The 24,918-nt window shown below is 38.0% G+C and overlaps 1 protein-coding gene across 5 annotated transcripts in view; it reads left to right on the top strand.

The window, feature by feature from the left end:
• Positions 1–24,918, top strand: part of hbs1l (HBS1-like translational GTPase) — a 157,085-nt gene that overhangs the window by 28,584 nt on the left and 103,583 nt on the right. Inside the window, exons 4-5 of one of the 5 annotated variants that reach the window (XM_059982484.1) lie at positions 6,335–6,529; positions 12,923–13,285. The exons of 1 other annotated variant lie outside the window; for it this stretch is intronic. In XM_059982484.1, the coding sequence (XP_059838467.1) occupies positions 6,335–6,529; positions 12,923–13,285 (558 nt within the window). Of the gene's footprint in view, positions 1–6,334; positions 6,530–12,922; positions 15,683–24,918 lie in introns of those variants that run through there. 3 more of the 5 variants (XM_059982481.1, XM_059982480.1, XM_059982483.1) reach the window with 3 other exon arrangements.

Genomic DNA, 24,918 nt, shown 5'->3' with positions numbered 1-24,918 from the left:
TAATTTTCCTCAAGATAGCAAACACCACCACCTCTGTAATCTGCATACAGTCCATGACCTCACTGCTGCTTTGCTTCACTTCTATAGACTCTCTGTCCGTTTTCTGAGTAAATATGGATGCAAAAAATCCATTTAAGATCTCCACCATCTCCTATACGGTTTGATGCGTAAATGACCACTCTGATCTTCCAGAGGACCAATTTTGTCTCTTGCTATCCTTTGGCTCTTAATATACCTGTAGAAGATTCTCCTTCACCTTGTCTGCTTTAGCAACCTCATGCCTTCTTTTAGCCCTTCGAATTTTCTTAAGTGTTCCCTTGCATTTCTTATAGTACTCAAGTACCTCATTTGCACCTTCCTGCTTAAACCTGCTCTGCATCCTCATTTTCTTATTATCTTTGCCTTTTATACTGATTGGAATATACAAACTCAGTGCTCTTAAAAGTTCACTTTTGAAGGCCTTGTTCTTGTCAAGTACACCTTTGCTAGAAAATAACCAGTCCCAGTCGACACTTGCCAGATCCTTTCTGGTACTATTAAAATTAGCCTTTCTCATATTTAGAATCTCAATCCAAGGACCAGATGTATCCTTCATAATTATCTTGAAACTAATGACATTGTGATCACTATATGCAACTCTGTCACCTGTCTTGTCTGACTCCCCAATAGGAGATCCAGTATCACAGACTAGTTGGGACCTCTGTGTATAGATTAAAGAAACTTTCATGAACACATTTGTCAAACTCTATCCCATTGAGCCCTTTTACAGTATGGGAGTGTAAGTCAATATGTGGAAGTAAAAATCACCCACTATCTCAACAGTATCTTTCTTGCAGCAGTCTGCAGTCCCTCTGTAAATTTGCTCCTCTAAATCCCATGGACTGTTGAATAATCTATAAATATGTCATCCTTTTCTTATTCTTCAGTTGCACCCATATAGCCTTAGTAGACAAGCTCTCCAGTGTGTCATGCCTGAGCACTGCCATGACTTTTTCCCCTGAGTAGTAATCCCACACTTCTCCCACTCTATCATATGTAAAACATAAGAACCCTGCGACATTGAGCTGCCAGTCCTGCCCCTCCTACAACCAAGTCTCACTAATAACTACTGTGTTGTAATTTGATGTGCTGATCCATGCCCAAAGCTCATCTGCCTTTCCTGCCTCATCTCCTTGCATTGCAATATACACAAGTGAGATCATTAGTCCCATCATGCTCAACCTTTTGGTTCCTGACTTAATATGTAGACTTAACAGCATCTTTCCCCACAACTACTCCACTATCTACTGTGGTGCTCTGGTAAACCTTATAACAAGGGTATTAGTCCCTCTCCCGTTCAGGTGCAAACCGTCACTTCTGTACAGCTTTCACCTTTCCTGGAAAGGAGCCCAGTGATCCAAAAATCTGAAGTCATCCTTCCTGCATCATCTTTTTTGCCACACATTGAACTGTATGATCTTCCTTTTTCTGGCCTCAGCATGTGGCACAGATAGCAGTCTGAGATCACAATCCTGGAGGTCCTGTCCTTTAACTTAGTACCTAATTCCCTGAACTCACTTTGCAGAACCTCATCACTCTTTCTACCTATGTCATTGATACCTACATGGACCACAACCTGGGAGGCAACATACCATCTGGGAATCTCATTCTTGTCTACAGAATCTTCTGCCTGTTCACTACAGCCCACATCTCCCCCCACCTCCCCTTCCATTCTGAGTCTCAGAGCCAGACTCATTGCCAGAGACCTGACAGCTGTGGCTTTCCTCTCCTAGGTCATTGCCTCTCTCAGCATTCCCCCTGCCCCCCCCCCCAAACAGTATCCAAAGTATTGTTGAAGGGAACACCCACAAGAGTACTTTGCACTGGCTGTCCGTGCCTTTACCCTCTCCTAATTTTCTCCTTACCTGTGTCCTGCACCTTGGATGCAACTACCTCCCTGGATGAACTCCAGATCATTCATTTCCAGCTTCAATTTGTTAACACACTGAAAGAAGCTGCCACTGGATGCATTTCTTGCAGGCATAGTTGTCAGACATTAGAGGTTTCCCTGCCTTCCTGCATCCAAAAAGGAGCATTCCACTATCCTGCCTGGTATTCACACTGCTCTTACATAAGAACATAAGAGATAGGAGCAGGAGTAGGCCAATCGGCCCCTCAAGCCTGCTCCGCCATTCAACAAGATCATGGCTGATCCAATCTTAACTCTAGTTTTCACCGAATCCCACAAGGCAACAGTGCCAACCAACAGGTCACCATGCCACCCATTTTATTTTATTATTCATCCCGCCCAAACCCATGTGATCACCCGGTGAAAAAAAAAACGATTTGCCAATTGAGGAGAAAAAAATCTGGAAAATTCATCTCCGACCCGTCCAGGCTATCGAAAACTGGTCCAGGAGATCACATGGCTGATCTAAACCTAGCCTCATGTCCACTTACCTGCTTGCTCACCGTATCCCCTAATGCCATTTTTATCCAGGAAAATGTCTATTTCAGTTTTGAATTTATTGAGTGTAGTAGCTTCCACAGCTCTCTGGGGCAGTAAATTCCACAACCCCACTACCCTCTGAGTGAAGAAATTTCTCCTCATCTCAGTCCTGGAACGGCATCCCTTTATTTTAAGATTATGCCCCCAGTCCTAGTTTCACCCATCATTGGGAACATTCTCCCCGCATCCACCCGATCAAGCCCCTTCACAATCTTATATGTTTCAATAAGATCGTCTCTCATTCTTCGGAACTCCAATGAGTAGAGCCCCAATCTACTCAACCTCTCATCATACATCAACCCACCCATCCCCGGAATTAACCTAGTGAACCTTCTCTGCACTGCCTCGAGAGCCCGTATGTCCTTTCTTAAATATGGACACCAGAACTGCACGCAGTACTCCAGGTGTGGCCTCACCAATACCCGGTACAACTGCAGTAAGACCTCCCTGTTCTTATACTCCATCCCCCTAGCAATAAAAGCCAGCATTCCATTGGCCTTCTTGACCACCTGCTGCACTTGCATACTAACTTTTTGTGTTTCCTGCACCAGGACCCCCAGATCCCTTTGCACAGAAGCACTTTCCAGTTTCTCTCCATTTAGATAATAACTTGCTCTATTATTTTTCCTGCCAAAGTGCAAGACCTCACACTTGTCAGTATTATATTTCATCTGCCAAATGTCTGCCCAATCACTCAGCCTATCTATGTCCCCCTGCAGGGTTTCAATGTCCTCCGCACTCATTACACTCCCTCCCATCTTTGTGTCATCAGCAAACTTCGATACGTTGCACTTAGTCCCTTTCTCCAAATCATTAATATAGATTGTAAAGAGTTGGTGTCCCAACACCGACCCCTGCGGAACACCACTAGTCACCAACTGCCAGTCTGAGAATAAACCATTTATCTCAACTCTCTGTTTTCTGTTTTCTGTTACAAGCCCCATGCCAGAATATTATCCCCAATCCCATGATTTTTTACTTTAAGTAATAATCTTTGGTGTGGCACCTTGTCAAATGCCTTTTGGAAGTCCAAATACACCACATCCACTGGTTCCCCTTTATCTACCCCATATGTTATGTCCTCAAAGAACTCCAACAAATTTGTCAAACATGACTTCCCTTTTGTAAAGCCATGCTGACTTTGTCCTATTAAGCTATGTTTATCCAAATGCCCTGTTACTGTTTCCTTAATTATCGATTCAAACATTTTGCCAACCACAGATGTTAGGCTAACTGGCCTATAATTCCCAGCCTTCTGTCTATTGCCCTTTTTAAATAAAGGAGTTACATTAGCATTTTTCCAATCTGCCGGGACCATTGCCGAGTCCAGCGAGTTTTGAAAAATTATCACTAATGCATCCACAATCCCGACCGCCACTTCCCTTAAGACCCTAGGATGCAAGCCATCCGGTCCAGGGGATTTATCCACCTTTAGTCCCATTAATTTATCAAGTACCATTTCCTTGGTGATTTGAATCGTAGTTAGCTTCTCTCCCCCTAGAGCCCCCTGTTTATCCGGTGTTGGGATATTTTGAGTGTCCTCTACTGTAAAAACTGATACAAAATATTTGTTCAGTGTTTCCGCCATCTCCATGTCCCCTACCATTAATTTCCCGGTCTCATCTTCTAGGGGACCAACATTTACTTTAGCCACCCTTTTTCTTTTTATGTGACTATAAAAACTCTTACTATCTGCTTTTATGTTTTTCGCCAATTTACTTTCATAATCTATCTTCCCCTTCTTAATCAATCTTTTTGTTATTTGCTGCTGATCTTTAAAAACTTCTGGATCTTCAATCTTCCCACTAGATTTAGCTACCTTATATAACTTTCTTTTTAGTCATATACTTTGCTTTATTTCTTTACTTAGCCACGGATAACTATTTTTTCTTTTACACCCTTTTTTCTTCGGTGGAATATATTTTTCTTGATAGTTGTAAAATAACTCCTTAAATATACAACACTGATCAAGTACCGATCTACCCTTTAATCTATTTCCCCAATCCATCTTAAGCAATTCCGCTCTCATACCATCATAGTCTCCTTTATTTAAGCTCAGTACGCTTGTTTGAGATCCAACCCTCTCATCCTCTAATTGAATATGGAATTCGACCATGTTATGGTCACTCATTCCAAGGGGATCCTTTACGAGGACATTTTTTATTAGTCCTGTCTCATTACACAGGACCAGATCTATGACTGCTTGCCCCCTTGTCGGCTCAGTAACGTATTGTTCAAGGAACCCATCCCGAATACACTCAATAAACTCTTCTTCAAGGCTGCCGTGTCCGATTTGATTAGTCCAGTCAATATGAAAGTTAAAATCCCCCATATTTATAGCTGTTCCCTTATTACAAGCCCCAACTATTTCCTGATTTATGCTCCAACTGAGTTACAGCTGTTTGGAGGCCTATAGACTACTCCCACCACTGCTTTTTTCCCTTTACTATTTCTTATTTCTACCCAAATTGTTTTGTTATCCTGATCCTTTGAGCCAATATCATTTCGCTTTATTGCAGTGATTTCTTGCTTTATTAACATAGCCCCCCCACCTCCTTTTCCTTCTTGCCTGTCTCTCCTAATTGTCGAATACCCTTGTATGTTTAATTCCCAGTCCTGGTTACCCTGCAGCCATGTTTCCGTAATTGCCACAATATCATAACCATATGTAATTATTTGTACCGTCAACTCATCAATTTTATTCCTAATACTACGTGCATTCAAATAAAGGACTTTCAAATATGTTTGACACTTATTTCCTACCTTTTCCTTTTGTACAACTTTACGCTTATCTCCGTACATTCTTTCCCCTCCTGACACACTCTGTCTTTTTATTCCTCCACTTTTACCTACATCCATTACCTTCTCCATTGTCTTTTTAATTATTTGCTCTCTAGAATCCTCCCCCCCCCCCCCCCACTAGTTTGTTTAAAGACCTCTCTGCAGCCCTAGTTATATGATTCGCCAGGACACTAACCCCAGCCCAGTTCAGGTGAAGCCTGTCCCTCCGGAACAGTTCTCTCCTGTCCCAGTACTGGTGCCAGTGTCCCAAGAAGCAAAACCTACTTCTCCCACACCAGTCTTTGAGCCACGTGCAATAATGTGCGATAAAGAAAAATTAAATGGAAAAAAATCTGCCTAAAGCCTTTGCCTCTCTCCACCGAAGCCTCTATGAGCCAAAGCCTGAACTCTGCACTCTTAACGCTGACCAGCTCACACAATGGCTGCTCCACTTAAACCTTATTTATTTTATTAGCCCTTGCCAAGTGCCTAATTATGCACAATCCAAGGTTTTCTTGGGAACTGTGCACTGAATTTCCCTACTGTTTCTTCTCCCCTTTCTTTGAACTCGTTCACCCATGAGGTAATCTTAACATCTCCTCTGGAACCTAGAACTAGTTTAAGAGTTTGTATTAGACAAGCTATTTGAATGTGTCAAATTTGGGGGAGGAAAGCATTTTAAGTTAGTGAAAAGCAAAAATGAAACTACATATGCTGGAAAGACAAAATGAAATGCACAAAATACTCGGGCTATGTAGGATTTGTGGAATGAGAAACATTTAAATTTTCACATTAAAAACCTTTTGTCAAAATTGGGAAAGGGAGAAAAACTTCAGTTAACCTTTTTTTCTCTTCCCCAGTTCTGTAGAAACATCTGTAAACTGATTTTTTTATTTTATTCCACAGATATGCATGATCTAATAAATGTTTCCAGCATTTTCTGTTTGCATTGTGAATTAGTGTTACTCATTAAAGACATTTTCCTCTCATTTGTAGAGAGATATTCTATGTATATTTGTGAGGTAAGCTATCTAGTATCTTTCTGAACTTGCTTTCCTGTTCTAGTTCGACTGTATGCCTGCCTTGATAAAATGCGAGAAGTCTTGGGAGAATCCGCATCAGAGCAAGTGATGGTTGATGCAATACTGAACTGTGAATATGATGCACATAAAGCCCTTGACCTTGTACTTTCTGAGGAATGCAAGCCCACCCCAGATAAAAAGAACCAAATTACAGCTTCTTCCCGGAAATCCACCATAGGTATGTAAAATATTAAGTTATTTTAGTTTTAGATGTTACTTTGGAAATACAGTGGAGTCTGGTTAATTGGATTCATTGGGACCAGAATATTTCAGCTCGATTAAGCAGCTGAGGCTTCATGGCAATGCTTAAAAATATATGGGGGGGAAATCAAACGATCATTTAACCAAGTAACAAATTATGTATTTAATGAAATACAGAGCGAATTAGAACACGAACAATGCTACTACAGTGCTATAAAACTGTAATGCCTAATATTTATTGACTGATTCTTTTCATCAGTGTTCTTTTGATAGACCTGTAAATGAACAAATCAGTGCAGGTATTTAGTGCATCTCTGGAGACAAACTGTTGACAGGTGTTATTTTTTAAACCTACTGATTCCCACAACTACCTCGACTATACCTTTTCCTACCATCCTTTAAAATGCTTTTTCCTTTTTCTCAGTTCCTTCACCTCGGCCATATCTATTCCCAAGATGCAGATTTACTTTCCCAGGACATCAGAGGTGGCCTCCTTCAAAGAAAAGGTTCCCTTACTCCACTATTGATGATGCCCTCACCCCATCTTCCCACTGCCTTAACTGTGGTAGAGTTCCTCTTGTCCTAACCACCTGGCTTCACCTATCACCTAGCTATCCTTCTTCCCTCTCCCACCCACCTTCTTAATCTAGTGTTTACCCCCTTTTTTTTCCAGTCCTGAAGAAGGGTCTTGGCTGGAAACATGAACTGTTTATTCATTTCCATAGATGCTTTCTGACCCACTGAGTTCCTCCAGCATTTTGTGTGTGTTGATCTAATGCAGATATCGGACTGCCTTTATACAATGCTTTGCACAATTGCATGCCCCAAATCTTCATTTTCATTGTAACATTCAAGATGTTTGTCTATACTTTCAAATTCTTCTTAGTTCCTAACTTGTTGGAGTGGAATAGTTTCATTTTCACTCCTAGCCATTTCTGGCATCTCCTGACCTGAATACTTGAAACCATATTGATCAAAGCAATTCCAAATTACCTTACTGGTTATTTCTCAACAACTATCAGTGGCAAAAATCACTGCTTTTTGAACATGAACAGACGCTACTGATGCTATTTAACAACTGTTTACTCTAAGCCAGTGGTCCTCAACCACCGGGCCACAGACTGGTGGTTGGGGACCACTGCTCTGAGCACAGGGTAATGTGTAACGGCCACACAAGTATACACAACTGATGCTAGTTAGAAACTAGTAAGTCTCCTGTCCCAATTAATATAGTATCCCAAATAAATGAAAGGAATCCTGGCTATTTTCTCAATTAGTTTTTGTTCTTTAAGAGTTCTCCTAAGTAAGTGTATGCCCAGATTAACCAATGACCCAATTAACCAGAATCCACTGTATCTTAACTTAAGTTAGCAAAAATTCTGAGTAATATCATTAATTTGTATACTATATGAAGATTGAAACTTGACTACTTTCAATGTGAATCTTTTAATTACCATTAATGGTATTTCAATATAACTTTGAGGCAAAGTGTAATAGTGTATAAAATAGGGAATCAAATCTTAGACACTAGGAATTCTGCAGATGCTGGAAATTTAAGCAACACACATAAAATGCTAATGCAGGCCAGACAACATCCATAGGAGGAAGTATAGTCGATGTTCAATTAGTCTTGATGAAGGGTCCCAGCCCAAAACGTCGACTGTACTTTCTCCTATAGATGCTGCCTGTCCTGCGTTCAATCAGCATTTTGTGTGTGTTGCTGTTAATCAAATCTTAGAATTATCTTTGCTTGGTTTCCAGTTGATTAGAGCATTATTATAATGAACACTACCCAGGTCTTGTACTTCACCTAAATTTTTGAGTTTTGTTGAGTGGTTTCTTCTATTGGAAAATCAAGGTGGTAAACACTTTTGAGAGAGTCAGGTTACATAAATTGGGATTAATTCATGTGAAGGGATATACAGTATAAAGACCAATGCTTGTGTAATAATTTCATTTTAACTTAATTGACTTTTTAACATATTTAATTAGTTTCTGTTGATATTGTTTTCTTACTATTGATGACTAGTCCTGTTTATTAAGCTATTCTGTTTGAGCTCTATTAGAATATGTGCTTTTCAGCATCATTATGTGGAAAATTATTGCAGAAGCTTATTATGAAATAATAGGTTTGTAAAATCAGTAAAAAAGAGAAGAAATCTCAAAATCAGAACATTAAACGTGTCTTTTTTTTGTATCTTGATTTTTAAGCAAATGATTTCTGAACACCACAATAGATCTAGTGGGAGAAGGGAAAATTAAATATAAAGAGGAGATGCTAAAAATGCAGTTCAAGCAGGTGGAGGAATCAATTTCGCTCACTACATATCTTTCCTTGATTCCTTTTCTTTATCTTTTGTAGTTGGGGATTTTTACCAAGTGCTTTAATTTCCTTTAAGTTGTACATTTACATAACTATACATTTATACATTTTAAAAGTATTTACTTTTAAAGAATGCCATTTCTTAAGGATCAATGGAGCCTCTGCTTTTGACTTGAATTTTTTTTGTGTCTTGGCCTAATCATGACTGACTGAAATCCATGTTAGTCATTATGTTGTTTCCAATATGTTTGCAAGTTTACTGAATAAAACAGTTGCTTGGCAATTTTGTGACTATTTCTAAACAAACATATGTTGAATTGGAGCTCTAGTACAGCAGTACTATTCAGTTTCTTAATATGAGCTACTTTAAAGTGAGACTATTACAGCATAATATTTGTGTTTTCATACATATCTACTGTTGTGTTGAATGCTGAGTCATGTGTAACCCTAAATTAAATCCTTTCATAAATACTTATCACTACTATTTCAAATCCACATAAATGAGTAAAGAATTCTCCCTACTTTGAAGTCTCATTGTTAAGAATATTGAATTGATTGCAAAGTTCAGAAAAATGTGCCCTAAGAACAGAGTTCTGTAAATGTCTTTGGCTCTTCTGAAGGGTTTACTTCATGTTGTGACTCAAAAGGTATGTTAGTTTTATGCTGTAATGAAATGCACATATTCTAATGTAGGTCCGAAATATGTGTGACTCCAGGCTCAGAATAATCTTGTTGACTCTTATGCAAGTATTGAAGCATGACCAAACAACCAGTTGTTTCAAAATGGTGCCACTCTTACATAACTTGGCATTGTATTCAATTGCCTTGGTTTGAAATGATTTGCCTGCCTTTTCATATTTTTCATAAAGCTTAAAAATCAACCTTCTATAATGCTTTCTATTTTAGGGGACTAAGCCCTAGTGATGTCTCAATGCGCACAAATCCTTTGTGCACTAATCATAAACAAAAAATAATTTTTGAGTCCTAGAAATCTATAGTTGATGTAATTACTTAGCAGTTTCAGAATACCCATGGAGAAAGAAGCAGTTAACATTTATAAACACAAGGAAGTCTGCAGATGCTGGAAATCCAAAGCAACAGACAAAATGCTAGAGGAACTCAGCAGGTCAGGCAACATCTATGGAAATGAATAAACAGTTGATGTTTTGAGCCAAGGACTGAGAAGGAAGGGGGAGATGCCAGAATCATTTAACCATTTCAGTTTTCTTTCAGGCTTAAAGATCAATGACTAATCTTTTCTCTTTTGACATGCTGAGTTTATAGTATTTTGTTCTTAGTGTAATTGGGCTTTTGAACTGGGTCAGATTCGCACATTGTCATCTTTGCTGTGAACACAGATGCATTGAAATGCTTTGCCATACAGATTTAATCATCTTTATGGTGGCTACATTTAAGAGGCCTGGGTCTCATTGTTCTTTTTGTTTAATGTTGAATGCAGATTGGTATAAAAATGAAGCACTTGAATAATTTTTTTCTGTCTTGCATATCAAGAATATTAATTGTTTTCTAATTTTATAAAGGATGACTATTACTAATTGTAAAGTATAAAACAAGAGCCTTGTGCTTGTGCAGTTGCTGATGAGTAAGCCTGCAGATTTTTTTTTAACTTAGCCAACCAGATGATCAAAGTAGCTACCTATGTTTATTGCTAAGCAAGGGGGAATGTTCTAAAGTTTTAATCTTGCTGAAGGCAACCACCAGCTATGGAACTCTAGTTGTTCAGCATTTGTTAGATGGCATTAACCAGGCACATGTCGGTCAAAATTATTATTATATCCATTGACTTTATTGGTTGGAGAGAATTATTAGTGAAGATTTGCTCAACCCGTGGTAGTACCAGTCTTGGAGTCATTGACACATACAGTAATAGTGAAGCTGACATTATACATGCATCTGCTTTATAGGTAGTCTTGCTGCTTAGTATTGAATCTGAATTTTGGTATCTTGTTTCAAGGATTCATCTTGTGCTTGGTTAGGTAACTGATCAACTAGGAGTTACTGTAAGGAGGATGGTGCGAAGGGAGAATGTTATCTCGTATTAGAACTTTAAAATCTCCTGTTTGAAACTTAGTAATGTGCTTTGTAATGTTGAAGATCCCTTGAGTCCTATGAGGATCTTCAGTGGATAGAATTGTCCATTCTGTTTATTAATGATAACCCAATAGAGGGGAAAGCATCCAAATTTCTCAATAGTATGAAGATTTGTGGCATTGCACATAAAATACAATTACAGGGAACATTGAAAAAATTGTGATAGATGGAGCTACATGGGCAAGTGTGCGATCATCATTTTAGACTATTAAAAAGTGTGGATGTAAGTATTTTAATGGTGAATAGCAATAAACAATGGGGATCAAAATGAATTTAGGAGACTATGTGCAAAAGTGAGTGGCAGGGTTGATCAGGCTTTTGGAATGTTAGCCCTTACGTCCAGGGGATTAGAGTTTAGAGGGCTTTCTGAGCTCATTTAGAGGGAAATCTTGCCTGACAAATCTGTTCAAATTACTTTATGAAATAACAGAGCGGGATAGACAAAGGAGACTTAGTGGAAGATGTTTAATTTGAAATCAAGTTAGCACATGATGCTGCTTATGTCTGGTGGTAAGAGCCCATGGTATTACATGAAAGATATCAGCAGAGGTGGAAGATTGTCAAGAGGAAAAGAGTGGGAATAAAGGGCGCATACTCTGGTTGTCTGCTTGTTGGTTTGTGGTGTTCTGCAGGAATCAGTATTGAGCCCATTTCTTTTCACATTATATGTCAGTGATTTGGATGATGGAATTGGTGGCTTTGTTGCCACGTTTTTAGATGATACAAAGATAGGTGGAGGGACAGGTAGTGTTGAAGAAGCAGGGAGTCTGAAGAAGGACTTAGACCGATTTGGAGAACGGGCAAAGAAGTGGCAGATGAAATAAAAGTATAGGGTAGTGTTTGGTCATGGACTTTGGTAGAAGGAATAAAGTCCTAGAATATTTTTCAGACGGCGGAAGTTCAGTAATAGGAGGTGCAAAAGGATTTGGGAGTCCTTGTTCAAGATTCCCTAAAGGTTAATTTGCAGGTTGATTCAGTGGTAAGAAAGGTAAATACAACGCTTACATTCATTACAAGAGGACTAGAATATGTGAGCAATGATGTAATGCATTGGTCAGACTGTACTTGGAATATTGTGAGCAGGTTTAGGCTCCTTATCTAAGAAAAGATGCTCTGGCATTGGAGAGGGTCCAACGGAGGTTCACAGCAATGATTCTGGGAACTAAGGGGTTAATATATGAGGAGTGTTTGATGGCTCTGGGTTTGTACTCACTGGAGTTGAGAAGAATGAGGGAGGATCTCATTGAAATCTTCAAATATTGAAAGACCTGGATAGTATAGATGTGGAGAGGATGTTTCTTGGAGTGGGTGAGTCTAGGACCAGAGGTCACAACCTTAGAATAGAGTGACATCCATTTAAAGTGGAGATGAGGAATTTCTTTAGCCGGAGAGTGGTGAGTCGATGGAATTCATTGTCACGAGTTGCTATAGAGGCTGCATCATCAAGTATATGTAAAGCAGCGGTTGATATTTTCTTAGTTAGTCAGGACATCAAAGCTTCCTGGGAGAAGGCAGGAGAATGAGGTTGAGGGTGCAATGAATTAGCTATGATGGATTGGCAGAGCAGACTCGATGGGCCAAGTGGCCTAATTCTGCTCCTGCATCTTATAGTCTTAGTGCATTGAAATCAGAGAATAATGTTTTTTTGAGATTTAAAGATCAGACGACAGTTGATTTAAAAATAAATGTAAATCTAGAGGATTAAGTGCTTTCTCATTGGGATGAAGCAATGAGCAAGTATTCCATATTTTTAATTTACTGGAGTGTACTGAATTTAATTTGATTTTATATATTTATTTAGTAACAAATGCCTTTTTTTTCACTTTTCTTGTGGTTCCATCTTTCAATGTGATGAATTTGGGAATTGCCATTGGGCTTCTGAATTCCTGTTTGGTTTCTTGTCCATCTGACTATTTCTGGCTATCGTAAGGTAAGGAGACCCATTTCATTCATCAAAATTAGTAGTTTCCAAGCATACAGATTCATGTTTTCCAGTACCCTTATTATATGATGCTGATAGTTCTTCAACTTTTGATTTGAGTGTTCTCTTATCAACTAAGTCTGAGCAAAGTTGTGTGTCGTCTGCTCTTATGGTAGCTCATGAATCTATTAATAATGAAAGTGCAAATGAGGGTGACCAAACCCTAATACAGAGTGTTTCTTTGTCGGAAATTATCAAAGAAACCCCAAATTTATTGCAGACACATACAAGGGTACCAAATGGCCCATTTGCTGATGAGACTACAATAAATTCACAAAGAGGTATTAACCTTGCAGATCTAATTAAAGACTGTGAAGGTAATAGCCAAGATTTGAATCCACTCATTTCATCTGTATTACCTAATGTGATGGATTGTACTAGTCTTTCCACGGACAAAACCGAGTTGTCTTTATCGACACAAAATAAGTCTGAAGGAATCTTGCAGCCTGCACCTACAGAATTGCTCTTTAAAGTAGGGGATACCAATCATATCCAGCCTACCTATTTAACTTTGTCATCACAAAACCCTGAGTGTTTAGTACCATCACTTAAGGGTTTGAATCTGATTGAACAGCTGAACCAACATCAGAAAAAAAATGATGGACATAATGATTCATGGGATACAGCAGGTCAAAGCAGTCTGAAAGACATAGTAGAAATGCATGGAAGTTTGTCCTTTCCTCAATGTGGAAGTCCATCTCTAGCAGATCTCATTGAAGAACATAAAAAAGGTAGCCCAAGCCCTTCTGATTCTCCCTCAGTTCCTCAATGTAGCTCTACGGACAGTGTAATATTGCCGTTAGGGTCTTTGTCATTGGCACAGTTAGCTGGTGAAAGTCAGAATAAAGCTGCTGGTTCTTTGTCATCTTTAATGCACTCAAAACCATTGAATACTTCTGAATTGGAAAATATGTCACTGTTTGATTTAATAACCGAAAATGTTCAAGTACCTGAAAATTCAAAAGCACAGGGTATTCATTTTGACACGTGTAAAAAGCAGCAGGCTGTAGGAAAAACTGTTTGGCAGCGATCTACTGATTCAAAAGTGGTCATGAAAAATAAATCCTTGAAAACCACACGTCTTGAAAACTCTACTCAAAGTAAAAAAACTGTGAATTTGTATAAAGCGTTTAATGGGAATGTGAGCATTCGTAATCGCAAGCCATCAAGGAGGACAAGGACCACTTCTTGGACAAAACGTTGTTGTGCTGAACCATCTTGGTTTGCTCTTGCTATCTGTTTTCAGAATCCCATAAAGAAAAAGAAAAAATCATTGCTTATTCATAACTCATTTTTGTATAGCAGACAAGTTCCAGAGAGAATGGAGAAAGATCAGGGCCTTTTGTTTGAGATAAAACCATTTGACTTCAGTACACCTTCGCCAGATGATATTGTAAAGGCCAGTCAGAAAAAAGTATTTCATTAGAGTATAGGACTTAACATATAATGCTGACTCACTTTGTATTTATATTCAATTGTGAACTGAGTCATCAGAAGAGATGATTTTGTTTTAGATTGGAATACTTAGCATCAACTCGTTTTTTTGTTAAGCTCTTTCTCATTTGATTCACAAGCCTTTCCAACTGCTACTGCAGGTTGAATAAAATTTCTGATGTAGAAGATTGAATGTTATTACAAAATCTTCCAAATGACATGGTTAATTCAACCAGTGGTTACTGTCTTACGCAGTGCTGAACTTTACCTCAAAAGCAAACAATGTTTCAAATTTTGGTAAAGTTTTGTTTTTTTAAAAAGATTCTGAAAATATAGTTACATTTCTGTAGACCAACCTATATGAAACCAACAAAGTTTGTTTTTATTTTTCTAACATTCTTATGCATGTTTTACAGAAGTGCAGTTCTGCTGTATTTTAATCTTTGTAAATATTCAGATTTCATTTTGTAATGGGGAAAAAATCTTTCCCAATTTCAAAAATTTCTTTGGTTTATACTGGCAATATTAACAAAAAATGGATTTTTGCAGCAAGTCAATAACTCTGCTAAAGACAAGAATTCTTAAGAACGTAATTCAGATTTGTATTGATTTAAGAACCTTTTAAAGGAATAAATAAAACCAGCTAATGGCATTTTTGGTGATGGTAGTGATTGGGAGAATTGGTGGTGTTTTCAGTACGTTAGAATTTACTATTGAACTCAGCTGAGGACCATGCAAAATACTATTTTCTCTGGTAGAATTTTATATACAAGTCTAGAGTAGTTATTTTTAAGATTGTAAGTTTGTACTGATTTCTGTCAGCTTTTCAATTGAAAAATGACTCATATATTGTGAACAGTTTGAAGTTGTATTCAGTGTTTACCAACTTTCATTTTGTTGGCAATTTGAATAGTTGAATGTGTAATAATAATGCTGGCACATGTGTTTTTATGCCATAGCTGATACTGTTAGAGCTCATTTTAATTATTAATTAAGGTGGTGAAGATTCCTCTCATTTCTCCGAGGTTAATAAGTAACTACAGATGGCCCCGAGTAGTTGAATTCTTAAATGCATGACTTCCTCCTGTGATGCTTAACCTACTGTCCCAATCTGCCGTAAATGGTTGTCAATCCACAGACATCATATGTCCAGTATATTTAAACCTTTGTGACCTGGAAGTTATTGAAGGCATGGAATTTTAGGCTTGAACTACTGTTTTCCTCCTGCTCTTGACCAAGCATGTTTTATGGTGTTTCATTCTTAACTTGTTTACATTCAGGCAAGATTTTTGACAAATTTAGAAAACTAAAATGATTTGAATTTATTCATAAAGCAAAGTTTTAATGTGAATATTTTAAAGAGTTATCTTGCAAGTGTGTATACGTGTATATATTTTTATATGTAAAAGTTTAAATGAGTGAATTCAGATTTTGTGATTTTTTTATTTGTATATTGAAAATTTGAAGTTTTAATTCAATTGCAGTCAATCTCCTGGATTCTGTACTGGATGAATAAATTCATTTAAAATAAATTGACCCAGATTTTGTGTTGGGAATATTAATGAGGATAACAATAATCATTGCTAATTTGATATGTCTTCGAAGTGGTAGGATGGGGAAGTAGCTCAGGACTGTGATATTCAGAAAAAGTTATGCATAATTAAGTGTAGAAACCTATACTGCTAAGTTGCCAACTGGTACTCTGAACTGATGGGATGTTTCAGAAATCTTTAAGTTGTTGCGACCCCTAATATTTAGCTAGTAAACTTGGCAGAACTGGAACTTGTGCATCTGATGCAATGGATTTTAAAATTGTGAACATCTGGGACTGAAAATGTAATCTTGCATATAAACTCTTTATTCTTCAGAATGTAGTGTTGGAAATGTAAAAAAAAATCTTGTTCAGTCAATTTGTTTTTTTTTGATCTTCTTCATCTTGATTCCCAATCTTTATTTCCCTTTATGTGCATGTTGTCTGAATTATAATTGTTAAGTTTGAATTGTCAATGAAAGTGCTTGTTTTTTTTTGCTATATGCACATGCCATACACTCCCTGTAGATGGTGTTACATTGAATCAGTGAACTGCTCTTTGAAAGAATAAAGTAAACACAATTGATTATTTTGTTCCTACCTGACTAAGACAAAGCTATTTTGAAGAAATTCTTCCTTCATCGATTGAGCTAAGTGTGGATTATAATAACACAATGTCTTTTGTGCTCTGCTTTTCAAATTCACTTCCTTTGATTTCAGTGTGACTGAAATTTGTTGGCTCAATACATTGCACAACTGTGGCTATATTTTACATTTGCCACAAGTGTCGATGGTTTTTATTTCAAATATTTATTAACTATGAAATTCTTTAAAAATAATATAACTCACATTCCCTAAATTAATATTAACAAACTTATATTGAAACGGAGTAACAAAAGAGGATCATACTATAAGCACTCTGCAATTATCTATATGCAGATCATGGCTTTCAGTAAGCTTTTACTTTAAAATTGAGAGTGTAGCTTCAAGCACAACTGTGACAGTAATTTTCACCAAATATAAGTAAGTTCTGCACAAAATAGGTAATTATGAAGCAACTCTACAGCATATATATTCATATTGGAGTTTATTGAATTTGGAAACCAATAGGTGAGTGTGGAGTTAGTGAAATCTTATTTATGTAGATGATGTATGACATTTTTGTTAAAAACTTCTACTTGTCAAAAAGAAAGATATCCAAAAAGTGGAATAAAATGCATTGAGTTCTTGTTATGTTGTAATTTCACATTCTTCTGGATGAAAGATAGCATGTACAAAATGAGGATAAAACTCTTCTGACACTTCCCTTGTGCTTCAGTTCCCTTAGTAATTACGTTTTTAAAATGACAGTGTATAATTAGATAATTGGTGCTGTTTCCCAGATGATAGCAGCTGGAGCAGTTTGTGTGTTGGGGTTACCTGGGTCCCCAATTATCCTTCAGGACCCTTTTACACACCTGTCTTTGTAAATGTCCTGAATAGTGGGAAGTTCACATTTACAGATATGCTGGGCTGCCCACACCACTCTGCAGATCCTGCGATTGAGGGAAGTACAGTTCCCATACCAGGCAGTGATGCAGCCAGTCAGGATGGTCTCAGTTGTGCCACTGTAGAAAGTCCTTAGGATCTGTGAACTCATGCCGAACTTACTCAGCTGTCTGAGGTAAAAGAGGTGCTGCTGTGCGATTTTTTTTCACCACACAGCCAGTGTGTACAGACCAAGGGAGGTCCTCTGTGATGTGTATACTGAGGGACTTAAAAGTTGTTTGCCCTCAACCCCAGGTCCATTGATGTCAGTAGGAGTTGGCCTGTCTTCATTTCTGCTGTAGTCCACAACCAGCTCCTTTGTTTTTGTGACATCGAGAGAGAGGTTGTTTTCTTGACACAATTGTGTCAGGATGATGACTTCTCTGTAGGCTGCCTTATTATTGTTTGAGATTAGGCCAATCAATGTAGTATCATCTGCAAGTTTAATTAGCAGATAGGAGCTGTAGATGGTATCACAGTCATAGGTATACTGAGAATAAAGAAGGAGGCTTCGGGTACAGCCCTGGGGTGGGGGGCTCCTGTGCTGAGAGTTAGAGGGGTAGAGGTGAGAGAGCCCATTCTTACCGCCTACCGGCAATCTGACTGGAAATCCAGGATCCACCTGCACAAGGCAGGGTGAAGGCTGAGGTTTCTGAGCTTCTTGTCGAGCCTGGAGTGAATTATGATGTTTAATACTGAACTGTAGATCCAAGAACAGCATTCTCACAAAAGCATCCTTCTTCTCCAGATGTTTAAGGATAGTGTGTAGTGCTGTGGCTATTGTGCTATCTGTCGATCGGTTGTGTCAGTAGGTGAATTGTAGGGGTCCAGTGTGGGTGGTAGCATGCTGCAGATGGTGTCCTTTACCAGCCTAAGCATTTGCTTATTATTAAGATGAGTGCGACAGGACGCCAGTTCAATTTTGCCTGGGAGATTATTCCTTTTCATGCACAACAATCAAGTAGTTGTAGTTCATTGATATATATTTTGTAATATATTGTATATATTGTAATTTTGTATATATTTTGTAATTCCAGGGTGAAAACTCAGACTGCAAGATCTGTCATTTCTTAAATCAATGATTTTCAATTAGAGATGTATCACAGGCAGTCAAATTAGAGTTTTTTGTCATTTGCACAAGTACAGGTGAAATGAAAATTTTTTTATAGCAGCATTTCAGGCACCTAACAAAAAAAACATAAACTAATTATATAGTTTTTACAGGAAAGGACATAAACAGAAAATTGTTAAAGAACTGAATGGTTGAAGGAATATAGCAACTCTTGAAGCTGGTGGTGTTGTGCTTCAGGGTTCTGTACCTTGTGCTGCCTGATGGCATTGCGCAGAGATGGCATGGCCCGAATGGTGAGGATCTATGATATTCCCTTCTTGAGGCAACACCTGTAGATAGTAACAGTGATGGGCAGGGGTGTTCTTACTGACTATTATGCCACTGGCATTTAAGACAGCAAAGTTTCTAAGAAAGTAGGATTCTCTTAATGTATCTACCTCCACCCTGGGATAAAGGCACTGGCCGTTCTCTCTTATCTATGCCTCTTAATATGTATACACCTCTATCAAGTCTCATCCTGTCCTCCTCCACTCCAAAGAGAGAAGTCCTTGCTTGCTCACTCCTTTCTCCTAGGACGTATTCTGTAATCCAGGCAGCATCCTGGTAAGTCTCCTGGTAAATGATGAAGCAATCAGAACTGGGCACAGCACTCCAAATGGGGTCTAACCAGAGTTTTATGGAGCTGCAGTGTTACCTCATGCTTTGAACTCAACCACTGACTAATGAAAACCAACACATCATATGTCTCTGACCTACCCTATCAACTTGTGTGACAGCTGAGAAGGATCAATGGACGTGGACACCAAGATCCCTTTATTCCACTACAAAGTTGAGGATCTTGCCTTTCAACCTGTACTCTGTCTTCAAGTTTGTGTTTCGAAAGTGAATCGCTTTATTCCTTTCTAGATTGAACTCTTCCTACCACTTCTCAGCTGAGCTCTACATCCTATCAATGTCGGCTGTAACCTATGACAGCCATCGACATTATCCACAACATCACCAACGTTCATGTTATCTGCAAACTTGCTAATACACCCTTTCACATTCTCAGCCAGGTCATTTATAAAAATTATAAAGGGAAGAGGTCCTAGAAAAGATCCCTGCGGAACTCCACTGGTCACCGATCTCCAGACAGAACATGCTTCATCTGCTAGCACTGTCTGTCTTCTGTGGGCAAGCCAATTCTGAATCCACGGTGACATGTTTACCTATATCCCATGCCTCCTAAGTTTCTGAATGGTCCTACCCTGGGAACTTTGTTCAATGCCTTTCTAAAATCTATATACATTTTAAGACCTTAAGAGATAGGAGCAGAATTAGAATCTTTACATCGTGACTTTTTTAGTTGCATTCTGTTGGTTTTTAAAAGCTTCCCAATCCTCTAACTTCTCACTAATTTTTGCTCTATTGTATGCCCTCTCTAGCTTTTGTGTTGGCTTTGATTTCTCTTGATAGCCTTAGTTGTGTCATCTTTCTTTTAGTATACTTGTTCCTCTTCGGGATATATATAACCTGTGCCTTCTGAATTGGTTCCAGAAACTCCAGCCATTGCTGTTCTGCTGTCATCCCTGTCTGTTTTTTTCCAATCAATTCTAGCCAGCTCATCTCTCATGCCTCTGTAATTCCCTTTACTCCACTGTAATACTGATATATCAGACTTCAGCTTATGCTTCTCAATTTCAGGGTGCATTTGATCATATTATGATCACTTGCCCCTGAGGGTTCTTTTGCCTTAAGCTCTCTAATCAATTCTGGTTCATTGAACGACACTAATCTGGAATAGCTGATTCCTCCAGGGGGTTTAACCATGTGCTGTGCTAAAAAACTATCTTTTAAGCATCCTAGAAATTCCCCTTCCTGGAATCCAACCTGATTTTCCCGATATACCTACTTACTGACTATGACTATTTAAACATTGCCATTTTGGCATGCATTTTCTATCTGCCATTGTAATTTACTTCTGTTTTGGGGTCTGTATACAACACCTTCCGACCCTTATGTCACCTCCTAATAATTTGATTTCATTTTTTTTATCAACAGAGCAACACCACCACTTCTGCCTTTCTGCCTGTCCTTTCAATACAGTATGTATCCTTGGATATTAAGCTTCCAGCTGTAATCTTTCAGCCATGATTCAGTGATACCTACAACATCATACCTGCCAATCTACAAATGTTCTGCAAGTTTATTTATCTTATTCCATATACACCAAGTCCAATACTCTTCCTTCATTAAATTGTTTTATTATTACCTTGAAGAATTCAGTAAGGTTTGTGAGGCACAACTACCTATCACAAAGCCAAGATGACTATCCCTAATCACATTATGCTTCTCCAAATATTCATAAATCCTCTCCCAATAGTTTGCTCACCATCATGTAAAACTCATCTGTAACTCCCAGGATTATTTCTATTACCTTTCTTCAACAAAGGCACAATGTTTGTCGACCTCTAATCTTCTGGTACTACTGTGGCCAATGAGGATGCAACAGCAATTTCTTCTTTTGCTTTCTATAGTAAACTCTCACCTTGAAGTTGCCCGCATTTCTATTGGATAAAGATAATTCTGGTTATCTACTCAATCTGTTTCTCTCCTCAGCCTTAACTCCAGAGAAAACAACACAAGTTTATCCAACCTGTCCTTGTGTCTCTACTCTCTAATCCTGGCAGCATCCTGATAAACCTCTTCTGAATGCTGTCCAAAGCCTCCACAGTTTAGAACCTGTTTCCTTCTGTTGCTGTACTACTGCTGAAGACATACTTCATGTCACTGTTGTGTGCCTGATATCTTTAGAGTGTCCTGTAGGAAAGTGGTCATTCAGAGTTATATTATCTGGCATAAGTGCAATCATTTTCACTGATAGTCTTTATACTGCAAATTAAATATAATTATTAAAAATTCAAAGTTTTCAATTAACAGCATTTCCCCTTTTCCCATTCCCTTTTCTCCCTTCCTGCCTCCCTCCCTGTTGCTTATGTCATGTCTTCCATGAGATCTCTTCCTTGTATCCTCCGTCTCTGAGCCTTTCTGCATCTTCCTTTCGTGCATTTTCGCTTCAGCATTGATTCCCCAGCCTGCGCTCTGTCTGCTGCTGAAAATATACTTGGTTGGGATGTGTCCTAATTAGGCAGGTTACACTTCAGTAGAGCTGGACCAATCCTCTTAGAGTGATGTTGGGGGCGTTTAAAGCTGGCTTGGTGGTGAGATGAGAACCTCAAAAGGAATTCAGGAAGGAGAATCCTAGTAAGAAGGAGAAATTACAAAAGCAGTAAATGAGATAAATGGTAAAAAGAAAGGGGCTGAAAGTGTTAAATGCTAAAATAGGTAGTATTTAAAGAAATAATACTCTTGCTGCAAAGTATATATTTAAAGCACAAAGATTCAAAAGGGAAAGTGTCTGACTAAGAAGTTAAAAGTTGGTATTAAATCACAAGAAGAGGCTTAGAAAGTTGCAGAAATAGCGGGCTGAAAATTGAATGCATTTCAGAACTCACAAAGAAGGATCAAGAAGCACATAATATTGCACAATAGATAAGAGTATGCACAGATAAGAAATAAACTAAGAGCTTTTTTAGTTATGTTGAAAGGACAAATGTAGTAAAATGAAAATTTAAATTGGGAAATAAGGAAATGGCACAAGCACAGTTACTTTATTTAGAAATACTTTGTGGAATAAGCCCATATAAAGAGATACATGAAATCTGGATGTATTAGAGAGGTTAGAGTGCGTTGGGAACGATGAACTGAGGGATCTAATTAGTCATCAAAATAGGGATGTGGAAGTAGTTGATGAGCTTAAATGGCAATAAGTCCCAAGGACCCAATGATCTGCATGCTGAAGTAATGGTTTTAGATATAGTAGATGCTCTGGTTCTCATCTTGTGAGTTCGGTAGATTCTGGAATTGTTCCAGTGGAATGAAGGACTACAGATTGACCCAATTGTTTAAGAAAGAGGGTGAAAAGAGAACTGCTGATCTGTTTGCTGATGATAACAAACTAAATCAGATTGCAAGTAAGACACTTCAGAGAGAGATGGATGAGCTGTAGAGTGGATGTGAACACCTGTGGGGCAAGGATGGGTTGAGCAGTCTTTGTTCCCGAGTTGGCAGGTCTAAAACTAGAGAATATAGTTTTAAGACTAGAGGTAAAATGTTCAATAAGAACTTGAGGTGCAACTTTTTTACACAGCAGTTTATAGCAGATGAAACCAACTACCGGATCATTATGTGGATGACAAGGGTTTAGAAGGATATAGGCCAAGTGCTGGGAAATGGAATTTGCTTGGGTGTACTTGGTTAGCACAGACAAATATGGGCCAAAGGGCCTTTTTCTGTGCTTAAATTTGACTGTAAAATTTTTCCAACCACTCCATTGTTCTGATTCTAATTTCTTCTGCTTGAACAATTATTCTTTCCTGGCCATAGTCATACTTCTGCAGTCTAGACTTCTAAATTTGAGCGTAAAACTTCTTAAAATAAAGGTGAATAATAACTTCACTATTAAAAATCAAGATTATGTTCTGGAATGAAGCAGAGTGAAAATGCCTATGGCTAAAAATGAGTTAAGTTGTCTTAAAGATCTGATCCTTGCAAGTAAAAGAGAAATTTAAAATTAGGTTATATATTTTTTTGAGGTTCTCAATACAGTTTTTTACTTTCCCACAACATTAGGTATTGTCTTAAAAGTGGGATCAATGGCTGAAACATTGTTTTACTTTTAGATGAACATAGCTATTTGCATAATGGTTTCTAATCAGATCCACCACACTCATTGCTATAAATAAAATAAGGTTCAACTTAGCTGCCTGACTGGCAATCCTAGCGAGTACCTACTTCCCAATGACTGTTCATAGTACCTAGTAGAAACCATGTTGTTACTGTAAACATGGGATTTGTAAAATATTACAATAAAATGTTAGGGTCACTGTGTTTTCATGAAGGTGAAAGGTAAAAACAGCAAAATCCTGAAACTCCAAGTTGCCTAGACATTTCAGAACATGATGGGGGGGGGGGGGGAAAGGCAAACCCTACAGGAGTACAGTGTGTAGGGGTTATTAAAGAAATGGGGAGTACAACATGGATCAATGAAATATCACTGGCATATGAGAATAATCATAGACATGTTAAATGTAAGTTAATAGTCAAGAAGCAAATGGGACCTGTTAGGGCCCCAGAAGATCAATCTTTGTGTGGAGCCAAAAGAAATGAGTGGGGTCTTAAATAAATGTTCACTAGGGAGAAAGATATTATAGCTGAGGTTTCGCAGAGGAGATTGTGATAATTCAGAAGTTTTTTAATGTTATATCATTAAAAGTTAGTAATTAGACGCCTTGATGGATATAATGGTGGCTAATTTCTCCCCTCTTCCCCAGCTGGGCCTGTTTAGATTTATCACAAACAACTGTGGGAAGCAAGGGTGAAGTTAGCTAGGGCCATACAGATTTTTAAATCTTCATTACCTATCGTCAGCAAATATGCTTCCTTTATTCAAGGAGAGTAGCAGGGATAAACCAGTTAATTCCAAGCCCATTCATGGAAAAATTCCTTAAAGGCAGTATCAATCTATACAGAGAGAGACACAAAATGATTAACAATAGTGTGGTTTTGTTGGTGGGTGTTCCTGATTAATTTGATTGAGAAGATGTTACTAGGTATAAAGGAGCCAGTAGTCGACATGCACTTTAGTAAAATGTTTGACAACCTCCCACATAGAAGGCTGTTCCTAGAGTTTAGAGACCTGGAATTTGAGCTAGATTGGATAGACAATTGGTAATAGGAGACAAATTGACATTGCAGGATTAATTTGTGATTGGAAGCCTGTGATCAAGGTTATTATAGAGATTGGTACAGGAATCCTTAATATTTGATTATGTGCATTAACTATATAAATGGCAATATAGGGTGTCTGATTGGTAAGTTTGCAATTAACACAAAAATTGGTGATGTGAATAGTGAATATGAAAGGAATTTTGGATTTTTGAGTGTTAAGTATCGGAATGTGGTACTGTGATAAAAGGTAATACAAACTGATTGAATGGCAGATTGCTTGCTCCTACTTCTCTTGTTGATATTTGCTATCAGTGCTAGGGTATTTTTTACCCACTGTTAATCTTTGTTTCAGGTGGATGATTAAATCAAACTCTGCAGTTTAATTCTCATTAAAATAATGGATTAAAAAAACTAGTACTATAAGTACTGCTTGTTATGTTACATTAATAGTTTTTCTTGAAAATATTTCATAAATATTGTTTGCATACATTATCTTGTAATTTGATGTGGTAAGTTTGTATTTCACATACTGGGAAGAAGCCTCAATGATTCACCAGTAAGGGAACAAAATTCAGTGGTCTTTTTGGAGTGTGAAAATGTATGGAAATGTTATGCAC

The sequence above is a fragment of the Hypanus sabinus genome, chromosome 10 (genome assembly GCF_030144855.1).
Source record: "Hypanus sabinus isolate sHypSab1 chromosome 10, sHypSab1.hap1, whole genome shotgun sequence".
In the NCBI taxonomy this organism is placed as follows: domain Eukaryota; kingdom Metazoa; phylum Chordata; class Chondrichthyes; order Myliobatiformes; family Dasyatidae; genus Hypanus; species Hypanus sabinus.
Note: the sequence above shows the minus strand (reverse complement) of the source record. Positions and strands in the feature narration are given on the sequence as shown.